This window comes from Hypomesus nipponensis, chromosome 9 (genome assembly GCF_054491055.1).
Source record: "Hypomesus nipponensis isolate SF chromosome 9, ASM5449105v1, whole genome shotgun sequence".
NCBI classification, from domain to species: domain Eukaryota; kingdom Metazoa; phylum Chordata; class Actinopteri; order Osmeriformes; family Osmeridae; genus Hypomesus; species Hypomesus nipponensis.
This window is the reverse complement of record NC_140369.1, coordinates 14,231,234-14,249,688: the sequence shown is the minus strand read 5'-3', so window position 1 is coordinate 14,249,688 and position 18,455 is coordinate 14,231,234. Positions and strand designations below refer to the sequence as shown.

At 47.3% G+C, this 18,455-nt stretch overlaps 1 protein-coding gene across 2 annotated transcripts in view; it reads left to right on the top strand.

The window, feature by feature from the left end:
- The window catches only part of igsf21a (immunoglobin superfamily, member 21a), a 118,951-nt gene that overhangs the window by 62,393 nt on the left and 38,103 nt on the right, over positions 1-18,455 (top strand). For both annotated transcript variants that reach the window (XM_084705248.1, XM_084705249.1), the window contains exons 3-4: positions 7,604-7,725; positions 13,698-13,816. In XM_084705248.1, the coding sequence (XP_084561374.1) occupies positions 7,604-7,725; positions 13,698-13,816 (241 nt within the window). The remainder of the gene's footprint in view (positions 1-7,603; positions 7,726-13,697; positions 13,817-18,455) is intronic.

Below are 18,455 nucleotides of genomic sequence, written 5' to 3'. Positions count from 1 at the left end.
ATTTACATACATACATACATATACATACACAAAAACTGTGTGTTTGACAGTCTAGAAGACTTCATGTACAGAACACAGTTTTCTACTGTTTAACACACTGTTTTTGTCAAGGAATCCCCAAAACACCAATTGGTACGTCTTGTCGATCGTGGTCCTCAAGCAACATCACAAGGCGTAGGAAGAAGTCCACTCACTGTGAAGAAGAGGCAACTGAATCAAGCTGTGAGCCTAGCTCCTGTGTTCACTCACTTGGCGCTCGTTGTTCAAACAGATTAAGGACACAAACACACAATGATGTTCTCACCTTGCCGTGTAGCATCTCATTACACAGCAGTCCTTCCAGAGCCCCCTTCATGGAGGATGTTTATTTTGTTCTTCTCCGGCCACAGTATCAATGAACACGATGTAACAGTGGTGGTTACACAAAGATTATTGGTTTTGCATCTTCCTGTCTGCCGTGGAGCCGGAGTGTGGTCGTTGTGCGTGCTGTTTGCCAATGTGGATGAGACGCTTCCCTTGAGCCCAGACATGACACCAGTGAGATGACCACCCCGCTCAGTAACAAACTGGGACCGGTGTTCTTTTGTCAGACTCGGTCCTCGGATCCTCCTTGGGGAACATGACAATGGGTTGTTGTTGATTGTCCTGCTTTCGACTCTCTCAAGGTACTATCTGGAGGCAGGTCAATTTGAGTCCCAGACACAGCCTCAGTGGCACCGAGTATATGTCTCCATCCAGCCTGTCTGGCTTTGATATCCTTGGTCCTTAACGGTTAATCGGTCTCCCCGCCCATCCTCAGCTTCATGATTACTCAGACTGCCTCAGACTTGAGGCTAGACCGCCCCATTCTGTCTCGGACGACCCCTAAATGTGTCAGACTGCCTCATAACGCCTCGTGATGCTTCGTAACGCAGACCGCCTCCTATTGGCGGCCATGTTAACCAAATCTGAGTGGACGTCTCTTGGAGGACTGCATAGATAGCAACCGGAGCAAATTGTTCATTTCCATGACTACCGTGACGGTCCCTGGCCCGACTGTCCTGGTATCCTGGCCGTCCGGCTGTAGGCAGCGCTGCCTGGGCCGCATCCGTAAGTGGCTCAGAAGCCGACTTTAATCCCTGCGTGCCAATCTGTCAGGCAGGGCCCGGGCCAGACCCTGGCTGCAGCTGTTCTGTGATGTGGGAATGAGAGTGAGTGATAGTGTGCCGAGGGCAGGCGCCACAGATAACAGGCAGGGAAATATCCTGCGTGCTGATAGTCATCTATGGCTCATGTATCTGCACACGCTAAGGGGCTCCCAGCAATCATATTCATGTTTCTTTGGGTCGCTTCTTGTGCTGTGTTCGCTTGGTATGCTTAATGTGGACAGAATAAACAAATACAAAATGTTGCTTTACATAACCTATTGTTTTTCATTATAAATTAATTGCAATTAATTTAAGAATATAAATAAATATGTACATTCATACAAAATCATGCAAAGCTCCAGTTCACGTGATCAGATTATTTGATTTATTAGCACTGCCAAATGTGTTTTTATCTGCCGAAGCCAAGGTCCATTTCTGTGTGTTAAAGCAAGGGCACACACACATTCTTGAGCGTGCCTGCACACACACACGCAAACAGTCACCCACACGTGCACAAGCCTGCACGCAAAAAGATTTGTGCGCACACGCATCATCATCTACACGATGCACTACCTGGCCGTACTAGTCTGGGGTCCCTGCAGAGAGTGCTGACAGCCAGCCGGGGGGGGGGGGGGGGGGGGGGGGTTTGGTGGGGAGGAGGGGGGGGAAACTGTCATCTGAATCATAAAATCCCTCTAAGAAGCCCCTCTGTCACTCTGAGCCCAGTGGGGGGTGGGCAGTGGGGGGTGGAGGGAGTGTTGGCGGTGGGAGGGGGGGGGGGTGCCTATGGCACCACAGTGATGCCCCAGGCATAGGTTAGCAGGGTGGAGCGCTAACAGGCTGCCTGCTGATGGACCTCTTTGTGGATGCTCTCTGTATGTGTTCTGCATCGCTCTGTATGTGAATTGGAGCTCAATGTAGTCTATGTGACTGTACGTAAAGCTCGCTGTACATTCCTGCACGAACAACCCTCAAGTTGACGTCAAACAGGCTTAAGTATCACAGGGGCATATTCTTTGATGGGGGTTTTTTTCTAGATATTTTTTTATTGTTTATTTTAAAACACACATTTCCTTTCTGTTAAAAAGAAACGTGGTACATTTCTCATGGTCTGATGGTTTTGCTAACCTTTGTCAAGGATTTGGGGCGGTGGGGGGCAAACCTTTTCACAGGGCTTTATGCAAATCATAATAATACATCATTTTGGGTCCATTACAATCATTGAATTACACCCATTCTCCATTTTTGAATGGCCCACTGGCCTGGCCACCGCTGCACAAAGAAATTTTTCTTCAGGATAATAGATCCTTTGGTGAGAAGATAATATTAGGGAAATTAGGCAGAATGTGAGGAATTGTGCTTCATGAGTTCTCTGATCCTCTCCTTTCTTCCTGCTCGTCTAAGTTTTGAAAGGAGTTCCTGTGAATGTAGCATGATCTCATTAGAGCCATGCAGCCTGCAGCGTGATGATGTCACAGCTGAAGATGACGCCTCAGAACCAGTTGGTTGGAATCATTTCCTGCTCAAATGTGTTGGACTCCCTTTCATCCCAGCTTCCTCCTTTCAACAACCATGACCTCACCAGCATCCTCACCTGCACGCAGCCTTTCACAACACTTACTGACTTGAGGACGCAGTGGTGGAATTAGCATATATGATGTGGGTAACACTTTAGATGAGCTCACCAAATTCATAATTTATTAACCAATTTGTTACCACCTATTAGTTAACGGTTTGTTCACCATTAGTTATTTATTGTTTATACAAAATGTATCATTAGTAAAGCATTTGTTCACACAGTTAGGGTTAGGGTTCGGGTTTAGGGCTAGAGTTTAGGTTAAGGGTTTACGTTTTGGTTAGGGTTTAGCTTTACTAATGCTTTACTAATGATACATTTTGTATGAACAACAAATAACTAATGGTGAACAAACCGTTAACTAATAAGTAACAAATTGGTTAATAAATTAGGAATTTGGTGAGCTCATCTAAAGTGTTACCATGATGTGTAATATATACTGTATAATAGGATATAAAAAAATATAAAACGATATGTTCAGAAAATAAAACAAATATCAAACATGTTAGCTAGCTTGGAAACCTCCCAGTGTTTCCTCTGGTAGCTGCCTCTGTGCAGCTGCAGCCCATCGGTGAGCTCTTCCTCCCTGGCTAGAGAGGGACAGGAGCCCCCTGTGAACCCTAGACCTCACATGGGCAGCACCAGCAGCAGGACCATTATAGAGGAGAGCAGAATACAGTGGGACATAGTATGATAAAGTGGAATATAGTATAATAGAGTGGAATATCGTAGAATAAAGAACAAAAGTGTAAAGTAGAGCACAGCAGAGTCGAACATTGTATAATGGCGGAGAGTATACAGTGGATAACAGTTGATTGAAGTAGTAAAGTAGAAAAGTATGGTACTGTCGAATGGAATATTGGACATTAAGGCTGAATAGTGTACTGTAGAATAGAGCAGTGCAGAGCACAGCACAGCACAGCACAGCACAGCACAGCACAGCACAGCACAGCACAGCACAGCACAGCACAGCACAGCACAGCACAGCATAGCATAGCATAGCATAGCATAGCATAGCATAGCAGAGCAGAGCGTAGCAGAGCAGTGCAGAGCAGAACAAAGAGCAGAGAAGAGCAGAGAAGAGGAGAGAACAGAACAGAACAAAAGAGCAGAGCAGAGTAGAGCAGAGCAGAGCAGAGCAGAGCAGAGCATGGTCTAACAGAGCAGAACAGTGCAAAGCAGAACAGTGCAGAGCAAAGCAGTGCAGAGCAGAGCAGAGCAGAGCATGGCCTAACAGAGCACAGCAGAGCAGACAAGAGCAGATTGAAGCAGTACAGAGCAGTGCTCAGCATAGAAAAGCAGATTAAAGCAGAGCAGAACAGAGCAGAATAGAACAGAGCAGATTAAAGCAGAGCAGAGACCAGGCCAACCCCCACCCTCCTCCTCCACCTCCCCTTGGCCAGCCACCCGTCCACCCAGAGCACAGAGTCGGGCCGGCTGATGGAGGCAGGCAGGGAGGGAGGGAGATAGGGGGAGAAGGAGGGATAGATAAAGAGCAGTACTGGGGCTGGTCTACCCATGGCTGCGTTTCATATCTCCAGATGGCAGTGTTGGAGAGGCCTCGGTGCCTTTGTGCCTCGACTGCGGCGCGTGGCCTGGATTCAAAAAACAGTTGAAGCAAAGCCTTGCCTCCCTCACCAAAAAACAGGGCCTTTTTTTCACACAATCAAAGCGTCCTCCTCGTCTGTTGTTTTTTTTGTCTTACGATACCTCCCCCACCCTGTACTCCCTCCCTCTACGCCATCAATAGCACTGCCATCTTGGCACCGTTTGTTTCACTCCTTGTCTTTCTTTCTCCTCCTCATCTTCTCGTAAGCTGTTGACCCCCCCTTGGAAGGTCTTTCCATCCGTTAAGGAGAGTGTTTGTTCTCCCCGACAGGTGTCCTATGACACGGGGGATTCGGAGCGCTCCTAATTAAGAGGTGAATCCATTACGAAGAGAGGAAGGAAGACAGAGAGAGAGAGAGAGAGAGAGAGAGAGAGAGAGAGAGAGAGAGAGAGAGAGAGAGAGAGAGAGAGAGAGAGAGAGAGAGAGAGAGGGGGAATAAGGCCTGCCCGTGGCAGTCGTCTCTCCCCCCGCACTCCCAGACAACCTGGACCAGCCTCCTGCGCGGTGTGACGTGATTCAGGGCAAGGACCCAAGCCCCTGCGCGTGTGTTAGATTCAAGGGACCGTGAAAGGAGAGCGGATTAAAAATGCCTGTTTAGCACCACTCAGAAGTTCAGAGCTCGAAAAGCATTACTGCCGTTGGTTTGTGAAAAACCTCCCTGCGATCCTAAAACCACCAGGAGAGTTTGAGTTGGTAAAGATGAGAATGTTTTGGGGGAGATTTACTCCAAACTGTTGGTGTTTCTCTCAGCTTGTTATCCTGTCTGTTCAGCCCTTCATGTAAACAGTATTCCGCTGAAGAACAGAAGTCCTGCTTTTTTTGATTGTCGTTGTCAGTGTAAATAGGTTGGCTGCACTGTGTAGGCAGCATACTGATGTACCTGTCAGCATACCATCTGTCTAAAGATGATTTTGAATACAAAATTCAGGTTAAAAACTATTTTCTTTCAAGTGTAGTTCTATTTTATATGTTTCATCTGAATAACTAGATTGGACATTGAGATGTGAAAACAGCTTAGTGAATCCATTATAAGAAGACTCTAAGTTACTCCTGAAGAGCTACCCTCCTGCAGCTTTCATCTTCTACTTCAGTTACAAATCAGCTAACTCACGGAAGCACCAGGCTAATCATCCTAATTGTGTGTGCTACTGCAGATTAGGGGTTGAAGTGTAAACCTGGAAGACGATTTCTCTCCAGGAACATGGTTGGAAGGCCCGGCGTTTGTTCATTTATTCATTCACGCATCTGGAACCAAAATAGGTCAGTTTACCTGTTTTGCTTCCCTCGTTCGGGTCATCTTGCAGCTCAATGTAACACAGTTGGTTCGGTCACAAAAGGGCCTCCGACTGTGTGTGAATTCCTGAAGACATGGGGTTCCTGGCCTCATGTCTGTTGTGTTAAACATCCAGGAGCTATTCAGCGGTCCTTTCTAAGTGACAACTGGAGCCTGTGTTGAGCTGTATAAAACACTTGCTTTTCGGTCGTTCCGTATTGAAAAGACATGTCAAACTGAAACACCTATCATCTCCCTTTCAAGGCTTTTCTAACACGTCCATTAAAACGCCGACCATCCCGCCACATGGCTTGTGGGGAAAGTACCATTTTCCAACACGGCTTTGCTTTTAGCAGTTGACCTTTCTCTGTTGCCTCTATCTGTACACCTCTGTACAGAGCCACCTCTCTGGAGCGTGTGTCAAACCCCTGAATCTACATCTAAAACGAGCGAGCAGATGGTTATAATAAGCTCAGAGTCGTGCCAAAAATGTTTCTCAAGCAAAGTGGTGTCACTCACCGAACGCCTTAGTGTTTGTACTCGAGCCAAATGAATACTTTGCCCGTTTAACACACGTCACGTGTCTTTACGACGACTTTGCGATGTGATGTTGCACACCGCTTGCTCTTCCTTCTTCGGTTCATTAATACTACCGTTAGTCAGCTAAAAAAGGTTTGAAAGAAAAAATCACTCGTGCCGTTAGTAAATCTACCGTCAGAGCCAACATTGGCCTCATCTCGTAAACTAAAAGGCCCTCCGCTAATGCTGTTTGCGTTGTATTTCCGTCCCCGACCGGGGTTTTGTCGCGTCATCGTTTTGGCGCTCCCCTGGCTGCTCTGCTTAGCGTGGAGAGCTGGAGGCGCTGAGCCTCTCCTGGGCCAGGGGTGACATGCATTGTCCCGCAGTCATTTACGGAGCACGGGGAACTGTTTGCTCAAATAGAAGTCATTTAGCACTGTCTCCTCCTGGTGTGCTGTGGTGTGTGTGTGTGTGTGTGTGTGTGTGTGTGCGTTTGTGTGTGTGTGTGTACATTAGATGACTAACCCCCATACGGTTTGCCTAGGCCCTGTTTACCTGTTGGGGGGGGATTGCGTGGGGAGATGTACGATAGCATCTCCTGAGGTAGAGGGAAGAAGGAACAACGCCCTTCTGGTAATTTCCTCCTTCAAAGCAGCATTAGTAGCTCCATTAAAATCCTGTCGCCCTTTTTCCCTCCATGTGTGTCTGTGGAGCGGCGCTGAAGAGAAATCACAGCCATTCAAACGCTAAGTGACTTCCTCTCCCCGGTGAATATTAGAGAGGAAAGCACTCCTCCATCATTTCCTGTTCTCTCCCCCCAAAAGGAAAAAAAACAAAAAAGAGCAAGGGATGCAAAATGATACTATGACTGCTTTGAAGACATCCCTCCCACCTCTGCAGTATCTCGTCACAAGTCATTACCTCTGCAGTCCTGGCTGACAGACATGTACGGCACAGAACGCAGCGCTGTGTCAGTTTTCATTAAGACCTAGCCGTAACCACGCACGCGGTACAGGCGGCTTACGCGCGCAAACGCACTCGTACACACAGTCATATATGTTCTTACACGCATGCCGTCGTCAAACACTCACTCGTACACACAGTCATATGTTCTTACACCCATGCTGTAGTCAAACACGCATGTAAAGTCACACGCACACAGACACAAGCACACGTACACTCAGGCGCCAACACAAGCATGCGCCGTCATTAACACACACACAAACACAGGCAGAGTCGAGCCGAATTTGTCACATTGTCATTTCTTTCTTTGATTAAAGTGCTCCTTGCTTCTCCATTTACATGGGCAGAAAAATGGATCAATGTGATAATTGAACGTTTGAGGCTTTAACGTTGCCTCTGGGCAAAGGCAGCCATTTGGTCAAGACAGACAAAAGCTTCTGGTTTATGCATGGCCCCTGTCCAGGGCCTGGGGATACATTAGCGCTTCTATACATTACAGACCTCTACCCTATTAATGCTTTTTTCTGGCTTGACAGGTCACTGACGGGGGCACCATTAAACAGAAGATCTTCACCTATGATGCCATGTTCAACACCAATTACTCTCACATGGAGGACTACCGCAAGAGAGAAGACCTGGTCTACCAGTCCACGGTCCGGTAAGCACCACCGTCGATAAACGTCCCTCAAACCCAGCGGAACACTTTGAACTCAGCTGTCTGCTTCCTCCTCCAGCCGGTAACGGGAGTTTTTATCCGTCCCAATTTGTTTTGCTGGCGGATGTCTGCTGTAATACACACTAGTGCGGTGGTCATCCGCCCAGAGGCACAGGGGAAGTGGGAGGGTGCTGGTGCTGGTATTGGCGACAAGGTCCTCTCCACCCATCTGCTCTGGGTCATACCAGGCCAAGGTGGAGGAGCAGGGAGGTTCTGGAGGAGGGAAGACGGAGAGAAGGGATAAAAAGGGGTTTGCGGGAGGGAGGTTAGGATGGGGAGGAGGAGGGGTTAGGGTTGGGGGAAGGAGGAGGGGTGATGATGGGGAGGAGGAGGGATAAAGAGGGGTTGTGCTTGGGGGAGAGGGGGAGGAATTAGGAGGGGTGGCAAAGTGGAGGACGAGGGAAACGGAGGGCGGGCGGGAGGAGGATTAGGAGGAGGAGGAGGAGGGCAGAGAAGGAGGCCGAGAGGGAGGAGTGGAAAGGGGAAAGGAGGAGGTAGCTGTGATAAGCCAGTGTGCCGGTCAGCAGGGGCTGCAGAGAGGCTCACTGTTCCCCCCTGAGCAGCTGGTCAGACAGACCTCCAGCCTCTCCACAGAGCCGTGTGTTCACCAGGTACCGCAGCCAGGCTCACCCTCAGGCCCTGCTCGGGGCAACACGGTACCAGGCAGGGTCCCGCTTCCTCTCTCCCCCTCTGCCCCCTCACTCCCTCACCCCCACCTCCCGTCTCCTGTCCCTCCCCCCCCCATCCCAGCTACCTCACCCCCCTCCGCATCCTCCTGTCTGCCTGCCAGAGACCTGAATATGGAGTCCTGCTGTGTATGCATGAGTGGATTTTACAGAAGGAGAGAGGACCAGGGCGAGAGAGACAGGGAAGTGAAAGAGAGGGAGAGAGAGAGGGAGGAGAGCTGGAGGAATCATCTGGCTCTGGTAGGGTAGATTACATGTTTGAGGAGTCCTGGGGACTGTCTTCCTCTACCCCAGGCCTCAACAATACGGCTGGCATCTGCTTTCTTCCCTCCTGCCGCCTCTCCACCCTACCTCGCTCCTTCTCTTCTTTCTGCATCCCCCCTCCTCCTCCTCCTCCCACCTTCCCTCTACTGCTGCTGTTTCTTTGTTTTCAGGCAGAAGGCTTCTGCACACACACACACACACACACACACACAGTAGAAATACCCCGAGCTGAATATAGGGTGTGTTTATCACTCTCTTCCTTCATGAGTAAATGGTTGTTCTTTCATGACACTCGTTCACCACCGCACATTACATCTCCATCAAGTTCTCTCTTCTCCAGCCACCCCTCCATGTCCCTCAGTCCCACCTCCATCCTACCATTCCCTTTGCTTTCTGCCTTATTTACTCTCCTGTGTGTCTGAGGCGCCAGGCTGAGAATGATGTGTCTGGACAATCCCACCAGTCCTTTGGGGTGGTAGTAGTCACCACTGCTAGGGGCAGCCATATGGACATAGACACGGACACAGATACACGCACACAAACCCACAGTCAAAACAGAGAGCGTGGTAGGGGCAGGAGAGAGAGAGAGAGAGAGAGAGAGAGAGAGAGAGAGAGAGAGAGAGAGAGAGAGAGAGAGAGAGAGAGAGAGAGAGAGAGAGAGAGAGAGAGAGAGAGAGAGAGAGAGAGAGAGAGAGAGAGAGAGAGAGAGAGAGAGAGAAAGAGAGAGAGAGAGAGAGGCAGTGGGAGAGGAATAGAAAGAGGTAGAAAGGGAATAAAGGAGGAAACAAGCTTTCAAATGCCCCAGCCTGAAGCCCATGCAGTTGAATGGTTGCTGGTCCACCCTGCCAGCTTCCTTATCCTGCACCAGTCAAGCAAACAAGATAAGGGCATACTGCCTCAGTTACCAGAGAGGAAGTATGCTTCCTACCTCAGTCGCAAGAGGCAGTAGACTTCCAGCTCCAGTAACCGGAGAAGATGTAGGGTTCCTGCCTGAGTCATCACAGGGGAAGTAGGTTTCTTGCCTCAATCACTAGAGAGGAATAGGACTTCCTTTGTCAGTCACCACAGAGGAAGTAGGCGTCTTGCCTCAGACACCAGAACCCATGTCAGGTGGAATCTTTCCAGGCGTATCCCATCATGCCCCTCATGCCACGAGGCAGTAGCTCAGCTTACCCAGGGATGCAGAGGCGGATTCACCCCCAGCTGTAATCTCCTATTTCCACCTGAGAGCAGTAAATCTCCTCTACTAAGTCTTGGCAGCCTGTCAGATCTCCCCGTATGACCACAGATTCAAGATGTAATGTTGTTTATATCTTGAAAAGCCACCGAATCTCAAAGAACGTCCCATCCACTTTCCATCAGAATGTTATTTATTCTGTGAAACACCTGCCTGTTGTGTTTTTTGTTTAATTGGTAGACTATCATGCTAAACTGGAAGCGTCTTCATCACATCTCTCATCAGTAGGGACTAGGCAGCTGCAGATTTTGATAAAATAATCGTTGTGTTGGTGACTGTTTGTCATTGAAATCCCTAAAAACATGTCCATGCTTGCTGTCTAGCTGGTTCACACAGAAGTATTCGCATAGCCCGTCCTGAGATTTACTCTGCTCAAGTACCCCCTTTGACGCCTTGGCTAAGATGAACGATAGCCTTTGAATGTATTGGCTTTCTCCTCAGGTTTGAAGGACCTCCACCACTCACTGCTCTAGCCCCCGTGGCCTGTGAAAGATTGTGTCATTTCCCCTTAAACGAAGCACTGCATACCGTGTCAGACATAGAAATGATTGCAGTACAAATTGAAATTCCTTGTCTCTCCTAAATTGCTCAGTGACTATGCTGTACCACTGAGAGAAAAACGAGTTGTCGAAGGTGCTGAAAAATTAATTTAATCAATATTAATATTTCATAAGAATCACAATGTTAGTGGGACTGTACAACCTTATCCCTACTCCCTGTCTTAAACCCGACAGCTAAAGGTTTACTGTCATACTTGAAAGGCCTTCGAGAGAAGCTGTCACTCTGGAAATACGTGTGTTGTGCGTTTTTTCCTTGGCCTATCACCCCTCCCAGAGTAGTTCCTCCATGCCCAACGTCTCTTCATCTAAGGTCTGTCTTCCCTGGAGCCGCAAGGGGCGGACACACACACACACAAACACGCACACATACGCACACACACACACAGAATGAGCCACACAAGCACATCCCGGACTGCGATGTTGTGAGTTAAGCTGTCAGCACACTGAACATCACATTGGGATTATGTTCTGGGTGGTTCTTGTCATCCCTGAAGGGAATGGGAGCCATGGTGGATGCCTGTCTCCATCTTTGTCTTGGAGGTCAACAGTCCCTCCATCCACCCATAGATAGGTGAGATGCAGGCTGTTCTCTTCAGTCAGAGTAGGGACAAATGGAGAAGAAGTCATGGTGAAGCTGGCCCAAGCAGGGGCCCAGGGTACCCAACACCTTACTGCTGAAGGCATACCAGATAGGAACATGCTCACTGCAAGTATCCTGCTTCTGCCAGGCTGCATGTCTCTCTCTTTTTTTGTTAAGTGCGCGCCACACTGCACATTACTGTCACAGAGGTTAACACATAGCCCTACATACATGTCCTTGATGTAGTTATTTTCTCTTCTCTTCTCTCCTCTCCTCTCCTCTCCTTTTCTCTTCTCTCTCTCTCTCTCTCTCTCTCTCTCTCTCTCTCTCTCTCTCCGGCTTTCTCTGTCTTTGTCTGTCTGTTTATTTGTATCTGTTTATCTGTCTCTGTATGTCTGTCTGTCTCTGGCTACTTCTGTCTCACAACCTGTCTGCCTCTGTGTTTGTCTTCTGATCTGTGTGTCTCTGTCTCTCTACTTGTATTGTCTTTTGTCTGTCTCCCTGTTTCTCTCTGTTTCTGTGTGCCTCTCTCTCTCTCTCTCTCTCTCTCTCCATCATGTACTACCCTAGCTGATAGCTACTGTGATCAGTGGAAGCCTTTCAGGAGAGAGTTAAACACAGACCTTCTCTCGAGGGAGGATCGATCTCTCTCGGCTGTTTGCTGTTTTTGCTGTTCCTCTAAGGGGGCTCATTGCTATCGACCTGCTGCCCATGTGACTGGGCACAGCTGTTTTGTACCATACTTAATGCGCGTCTATGACATTGGTGTTGTGTGTCTGTAGTGAGAGGGACAGGGTTCTCCTGTTTTGCCAGCCAGTGGTAAACTTCATCTCAATGTGCTAATCAGCTTTTTATAACTCACTGATTAATGAGGCAGAGAAACCGAAAATATCAGAACATTGTATTATTCCTGGAACGTGTGTGTGTGTTTGAGAGAAAGAGACATAAAGAGAGAGAGAGAGACAGAGAGAGAGAGAGAGAGAGAGAGAGAGAGAGAGAGAGAGAAACAGAGAGAGAGAAGAAGAGAGAGAGAGAAACAGAGAGAGAATAAAAGAGGAAGAAAAAAAGGGAGGGACATGGGGAGCGAGTCTGGATTGAATTCATGTGGCAGTAGAAAAGGTACACTGTCATGGAGCCAAAGTGTTGAGAGCAATGTGCGTCCAATGCCAGCATAGGTACCCTGGAAGCCAAGGCACTCATCAAATCAGCGTAATCACAGTTTGTCAAAGCACCATTGAAACTAGAATTGGAGCCCTGAGATTGAATGCTGCCCATAAAATACAATGCATGTTTTTCCTGGTCAACATTGTAATTCCATTTGTATCCACTGGGGGAAAATGGCAGGAAACACACACAAAGCTGGTCTTGACTCTGGATGTCTGATTTGTATGTCAGGATTAGAGACAGGCTGGATGAGAGAGAGGTATTGACAGGCTGCAGTTAGCTTGGCTGCATCCTGTGTGTAAACAGGATGCTATTGGATGATACAACCATTGTAGGTTACAGTTGTCAACTACGGATGATTGTGTCAAATGCAGAATAAACACAAGCTTGACATTTAGTGGTCTAAATAAGGATGTTATCATGAAATAGGTTAGTAGAGATGACACCATTGATCATTTGAAAAGCATTGCACAATCACTAGGTGTCCGTGTGGTGCTCTGACATGTCTCTCCTATCTGGATGAAGACACCCTCAGCTTCCCACTGAATGTGGCATCGTCACAAGATACTGTGTCTCTGAGTGGAGGGAGGACTATAAAAACTCCTTCCCCCCTCCTTTCCTCCCACACCGTCACTCTCTCTCCCTCTTTCTCTCTGCCTCTCTCACACACACACACACACACACACACACACACACACATCTGCACACACACACACACAAACACACATATACACACACACACACACTCCCCAGCTGAACTCATTAGAGGCAGTCCTTTCTAAGTGCCTCACTGCTGTTCCAACAGAGGTCTCAGTCTGAACCAGCGGGCCGGCAAGGACAATTGTTCCTGTTTTGTGGAAATAAATCACAAGGCCTAAATGCAACTGCTGGTGTCTCTGTTTGATTATGGGTGTTGACACGTTAGGTTGGCGCTGAATACAGATTGAGCTGGGCTCCCAAACCCTTTAGTTTGTTTTTTGTGTTTTTTGTGTGTTTTTAATTGGCCTTATCATGGTGATCTACTGGACAGCTGAATAATTGTTTGTTGTCTGTCCTCCATAAACACATGGAGGATTTCCTCCCTGGGAGAGAATTGAATTTTTTATTGTCAAATTGGTTATTGGGGTTGTTCAAGATAATGAACACAGAGGGTTTTGACTGATATTGGCTTCAGGTGTTGCCAGTCTGTGACTTCAGTAACCATCTAAGGAAGTGGATGGTAGCTATGATTGGTCCACTCATTCATTGGATGATTCTTCCTCTCTAAAACCCTCCCCAAAAAATATTTTCTCACATATTTATGACTGTTTGACTGCTTCTTTGTCTTGGAATGTTTATGGTAGTTCAATTGTGATATTCTAGAACATACTTGCCTTCCTTCCAGTTCCAAGTATTCATGGATGTTTTCCTGTCCATTTCCCCAGGCTTCCAGAGGTGCGGATCTCAGACAACGGGCCCTATGAGTGCCACGTGGGCATCTACGACCGGGCCACCAGGGAGAAGGTGGTCCTGGCATCTGGAAACGTCTTTCTCACCGTTATGTGTGAGTGTCACATCCCTATACCCTACCTGACCCGGCCCTACGCCTACCCTACCCTACCCTACCCTGCCCTGCCCTACTCTACCCTGCCCTGCCCTGCCCTGCCCTGCCCTGCCCTGCCCTGCCCTGCCCTGCCCTGCCCTGCCCTGCCCTGCCCTGCCCTGCCCTACCCTACCCTACACTACACTGTGCTCTCCTAAAATGGTCTAGTCTCTGTGTGAATGCCAGTTCCCTCAGCTCAGACACCTAACTACGCACCATCTGGTGTACTGTGATCTACTGTGTCCTCTTGGCTGGTCCTTGTGACATATCTCAACGGGACTGGCGTGTGTTTGTTCAGCTACCTGTTGCCAGTTTAACATTGAAGTTAAGGAAAAAAGTTCTTCAGGCAGGTGGAAATGCAGACTGTGTGTGTGTGTGTGTGTGTGGGGGGGGGGGGGTCATAGAAAGTATCTATTTATAATATTCAATATACAGAATGTTAAGTGAATGTGTAAATATAATGTAGAGATGCAGACTTAACGCTGAGAAAGGCTCCCATCTGTTTCTGTCTAATTGGAAACCAGCTGACAGTTCAAGCTCAACTTAACAGTGTTGTTGTAGGTCTGGGAGTGACCTTGGGAGGCTGTGCAGATCAGGTCTGGGTCTGAGCTGCCTGGTGTAACTTCCTCCAACGACAGCTGGCTCGGCTCCCTCTGATGAGTGAGAGTTCGACGGCTTGGCCCGGTACATGCAGGCCAGAGCTAATTAACAACAGTTACATTTTGTCTGGAAAAACACAAGAGAGAGATCCAAACACAGTGGTGTGACAAGTCCATTAGCACAGTTTGTGCCTCGCGGTTTTGCCGTCGGCACTTGACATTTTCCACGGGCCTCCGTCGGACGTTTGGGTTTTACTAGACAATCCGAGTGGATCCTCTGGCTCCCTCTGACCTCCTTTTTCACTGAGGACCGAGTGACGAGAATCCTTGCAAGAAGCTTTGTGAACTGGAGGGAACTCCAGTTGGCGCTGATGCCAGCAAGTAGAACTTTATCAATGGAAGCTAAATTTGCCCAGGTTAACCCCTGGTGGTGAAGTGAGAAGGGAGGGACGTTGTGAATGATGCAGCCAAGGGAGACTCCTCACTCTGCTGCCTCCTAAATCACCAACACCAGCCTAGCGAGGAAGAAGAATGGCCTCTGGCGTTATGGCTAATTGCTGTCTAAGCTGAAACAGAATTATTCATAACCCATTAGTGTGCCAAGTTCACTTGGATTCGAGAGAAGAAGAAAAAAAAAATGAAACAAGGAAAAATGAAGGAAAATGAGAGAAAAAAGTTAATTAATGGGAAGCCGTACATGGAGAGTATTTTAATTTTTTAAAGGGCTTCATAAATAAGAATGATAATTTTAATGAATCCGCTGCCAATAAATTCAATCACTCCATTTCAGAAGGCAAGACCTCGAACTCTTGGTACCTCAGCCACTGTCCTTCACTCTCTGGAAATGGAAAATGTATTTCTTTTTCATCTTCCACTGTGTGAACACACAGCTATTTGGCGGTGCCTGAAGGCATGGAGCCCTTGTTGCCTTGAGGGGCATTAAGCTAATGCTAGCATAGCGCAATGGATATTGACAATTTCTCCTAAGACTTCCTGAAATGTATGAAAAACTCACTCATGTCAAATTTGGTTTAAAAAATAACTAGCGTCTCTGTGTTTGTCCCTGAACAGGTTCATGTCCTGCTGGAGACTTTTACATGAGATGATTAACAATTGCGTGAGACAGTTTAGCTCATCGTTAACTAAACCTTGTTCACTTTTTCCTTCTGATGTGACTCAAAGGGAATGAGAAATCTAATCTCTCACCATCATCAAGGTCAGGATGAGTTGAGTGCAAGTTGAGTGATATATATATATATATATATATATATATATATATATATCATATTAATTTGTTCATCTTAAATTTAGTATAAGGTCAAAGCCATTTCTTGTATTTGGTTCCTTAGCTGTTGTTAACATTAGCTTAGCTCCGAGGCATGACACAATGTATCATGTTTACTGCTGCCCATGTGCCACTCTGTCCACTGTACCGGCACCTCAATATCAGCTTGACTTCATTACATGCATTTGACGCATCTCTCAGTCCAGCGCTCACAAACATACCTGAGGTGAGACTCCCAAGCCAGTGACCTTGAAACTGCTCTGGAGCAGCTCACTTGAGCAAATTATTAGATCAATTAAGGACTTTGTTCTGCAACCGTGACAATACCCCAGGGTATTTGAGATCCCCAGCTGTTACACCCCTGCCAAGTCAAATAAAAAAATAATTATACATTTCTTGTTGAGCGTTTAATTACTAATTAGGTGAAGGAGGAATCAGAGGTATTGGATTGCTGGTAGTAGACTTCCTTGCTGAATGTATTAAAAAAGCCGTTCCATCTCTGTTGGGGGATTAATGGTGTGTAATGTTGGAGATGTCAGGACGTGGCGTGTTACCTAGAGAGCACCTGTTGGTGTCATGACAACTGCTGGCAAGTCTGCTAATGACAAGAAAAAAAGTGTTTCACCCTTTCTGACCAACACGGCCACATGAATCCTCTTACAAAGCGCATACAAAGGTCATAATTCCTGCTACAACGAAAAAATCAATAAGTTTCCCAATGGTAGAAATAGGGTCATCATTTATTATTACCTATAGCTATTCGTATATGACAGTGCAAAGATTAGGAGTAGTCATTTGTTTGGTGGTGATGAGAAGGGCTGACCTTGGCCTTGGCAGTAATGCCACACCAGAGTACACCTTTGTCTGGCACAGCCCAGTACGTGCATCGCCTTGCTAGTAGGAAGCTGCTGTTGTCCGGTCGTCCTCCAGTGTTTCAAGTGTCTACTATAAAAACAAATACACTGACTGGCATTAGCTTCAGAATCACCTTCCGGACGAGAGGCGGGGAGACGACACCCACACGGCGTGTTTAAACGCCTCATCACGTAATCCCAGAAATCCTTTTGTTCTAACCTTTGCAGGGCGTGAGGATGTCATTTGGAGGATACCCTTGGCAAGCCAGCAAGCAGCCGTGGCAACAGCAGGCCCGGTATTTATACCCGGTAACGGGAGAGGAGCGCTGAGGTGTACTGGGACTAATTACTCCCCCATCCCATAAAACTGGCTTCCGCTTCAATAATGGATGCCCAACTTTAATTAAGCTCTGTGTATATTTAGCTCCTCGTTTATTAATGTGTGGGATTAATGGTGTTCGGGCGATGCCCAAACACAGCTGCGCCCGCAGTCACAGCGGTCGCAGCCTCAGTGGTGTGACTTTAGAGACGGGGAGAGCAGGCCGCCAGTGGGGGGGTTAGGAGGTGGCCGGGTGCAGTTTGATAGATGGTTATGGAGTGGCGGGTTCCCATCGTGCCCCTGTGCTTGTTAGGAAAGGGTAGAGACATCCCCCACCACCCAGGGGTGCATCTCCCCATCCACCCTAATCACCCTAATCACCACCCCATCCCTGCATCTCCCCATCCACCCTAATCTGCCCCCCACCCCTCCATCCACCCCTTACCCCATTCATTGGGGCGGGACGCCCCAGTTCAGGAACACAATAGACTAATCATCAGCTCTTCATATGAACAATGTTTCTGTCTCATTCATCTGGCTTCTTTTCTTTTTTTTGATAAGTGCGCACCACACTGCACATTACTGTCACAGAGGTTAACGCATAGCCCTACATACATGTCCTTGATGTAACTATTTTCTCTTCTCTCTCTCTCTCTCTCTCTCTCTCTCTCTCTCTCTCTCTCTCCTACTCTTCATGCCACCTTCATCCTCATCACCAAGCTACACACATCATCAGGCTGACCTGTTCCAGTAATCCTGCACCACATTTCCTCAGTGGAGAAAGGCTTTGTTTTTTGTTGCCTACAGCTTCAGCATTACAGTGCCAGTGGCTGCTCAGATTTTGGCCCTCTTCATGGCTGCAATATTCAGTGTGGAGGACCAGAGGACAGAACCATGCTTTTTGTCTGGTCTTCTAATTTGCATACACAGAGCACACAGTCTCCAGTGAGGTTGTGTTGTGTGTGCACAAACACATACTCAATGTTTTAAGCAATTTTGTGACCACCCACCAGTTTTCTTGTTGCATTATTGCATTATCGCAGTGTTGAAAGAAATGGAACATAAAGAATAAAACTATGTCCAAAGTGCAGATGAATTATTAAGACTCTGTCTTTGAGCTAAACCCCGGGGTGATAATTGAGGGAGAAAATAAACAACCCATTGACTTCCTCAAAGATCTCCTGTCCCCTGCATAGAACTAGCAGTCTAAACATCACTTAAAATCATTTTGGCTCCTCTTTGGTTTAAAAAACTGACGTTTTGATGACTCAAAATTCACTTATTTATTCCATGGCTAGACAACTCAGTAGTACAGTATTTGACTGCAGACTTATTGGTCTTAAGCTTTAATCCGCCTTGTACGTTGCATTTGATAATTATATATTCTGTTATATTACTATCATTATTATTAGTATTTATGAAACACCTAGGTTTTGTTAATTTGAAGTCCCAGGGATAATTTGAACCTGAGATGGACTGCCCTGTTGTTAACACAGCAACAAAATCACAGCCAATCTGTCATTTCACATTTCCCCACAAGTTA